The sequence below is a fragment of the Poecilia latipinna genome, unplaced genomic scaffold (assembly GCF_001443285.1).
Source record: "Poecilia latipinna isolate Pla-1442-1.1 unplaced genomic scaffold, P_latipinna-1.0 Scaffold6665, whole genome shotgun sequence".
Classification (NCBI taxonomy): Eukaryota; Metazoa; Chordata; class Actinopteri; order Cyprinodontiformes; family Poeciliidae; genus Poecilia; species Poecilia latipinna.
In genome coordinates, this window is record NW_015119281.1 from 6,670 (window position 1) to 7,836 (window position 1,167).

The following is a 1,167-nucleotide window of genomic DNA, read 5'->3' on the forward strand; positions in this document are numbered from 1 at the left end:
ACCAATGAATCACTCTTTTTTGTTTTTTCATATAGAAGAATAAAAAAAAATATGGTAGTTTTCTTTCCAAAGTTAAAATCAGGTATAGGTAAACTATAGGTCCAATGGATTTGTTATTTACTCAGTTTTAAGGCTGTGGCTCCACACCAGGCATCCAGAAGTGAATATTTCCTGATGAAACATAACCCAAATATACTTTGTGGATGCTGTAATTTATAAGAACACATCTCTGTTTTGTCATAAAGAACATATATTTTTAGTTTCTGTCACATCAACCAAAGATGATATTATGTTATTTGGGAGGGTTATGTTGAAGGAGGATTTTTTTATCTTTTGACAGAGTAAGATGTCTTACCTGTTTTAACTTCTGAGTCAAGCCAAATTTATTGCTGCAGCCATTCTAGATAACAGTCATATTAATTTAAGAGAGACGTCAGTAGGTGGATTATTGTTTTAATGGAGTGTTTTCATCTTTCTTTCTTTCTTTCTTTCTTTCTTTCTTCTTTTTACAGGGTGCCTTTTTCGGACTAATAATCGGTTTAGTAATAGGATTATCCAGGATGATTACAGAGTTTATCTACGGAACAGGGAGCTGTGTCAGCCCAAGTAACTGTCCTACCATCATCTGTGGAGTGCACTACCTCTACTTTGGGATGATCCTGTTTGCTGTCTCTTGCATCCTCATACTTGGAATCTCCCTAATGACCAAGCCCATCGATGACAAGCATGTACGTGACAGTTTTGTGATAAGAGTAGCTTAATATGTAACTTTCCAAATCAGTAACTGTTCACAGGAAGACTATCCACTATGAACGTCCTGCACAAACTCTTTTACATTTTTTCTGCTCATGATTACATTATATCCAAATTCTTATTAAAGTTGCAGGTACTTTGGGACGTTAAAGACTGAGTAATATAAAATCTTAGTATGCAGTTTCTGAGTGAAGTTTAAGATGGTGACGAAGTTAGCAGTTAAGAATACTGTTCTTAGAAGACTTTTTTTGTAATTTATAGCGTCTGCATGAGCTTCAAGCTTGACTTTATTACACCAATCAAAAAAACAAAATGCACTTGCTGCAGAAGAATTTATGTTTATATCAATTTCAGCAATCTCCAGTTGCTGAAACGCACTTCACTTACTTTGTTCACTTGATGCTGCAGTATGTA

At 34.8% G+C, this 1,167-nt stretch overlaps 1 protein-coding gene across 1 annotated transcript in view; it reads left to right on the plus strand.

Moving 5' to 3' along the window:
• LOC106944035 (sodium/glucose cotransporter 1-like) overlaps positions 1 to 776 on the plus strand; it is a 7,403-nt gene extending 6,627 nt beyond the window's left edge. Inside the window, exon 8 of the mRNA XM_015027306.1 lies at positions 513 to 776. Coding sequence (XP_014882792.1) covers positions 513 to 761 — 249 coding nt within the window. The 3' untranslated portion in view covers positions 762 to 776. The remainder of the gene's footprint in view (positions 1 to 512) is intronic.
• Positions 777 to 1,167: the final 391 nt, after the last annotated feature.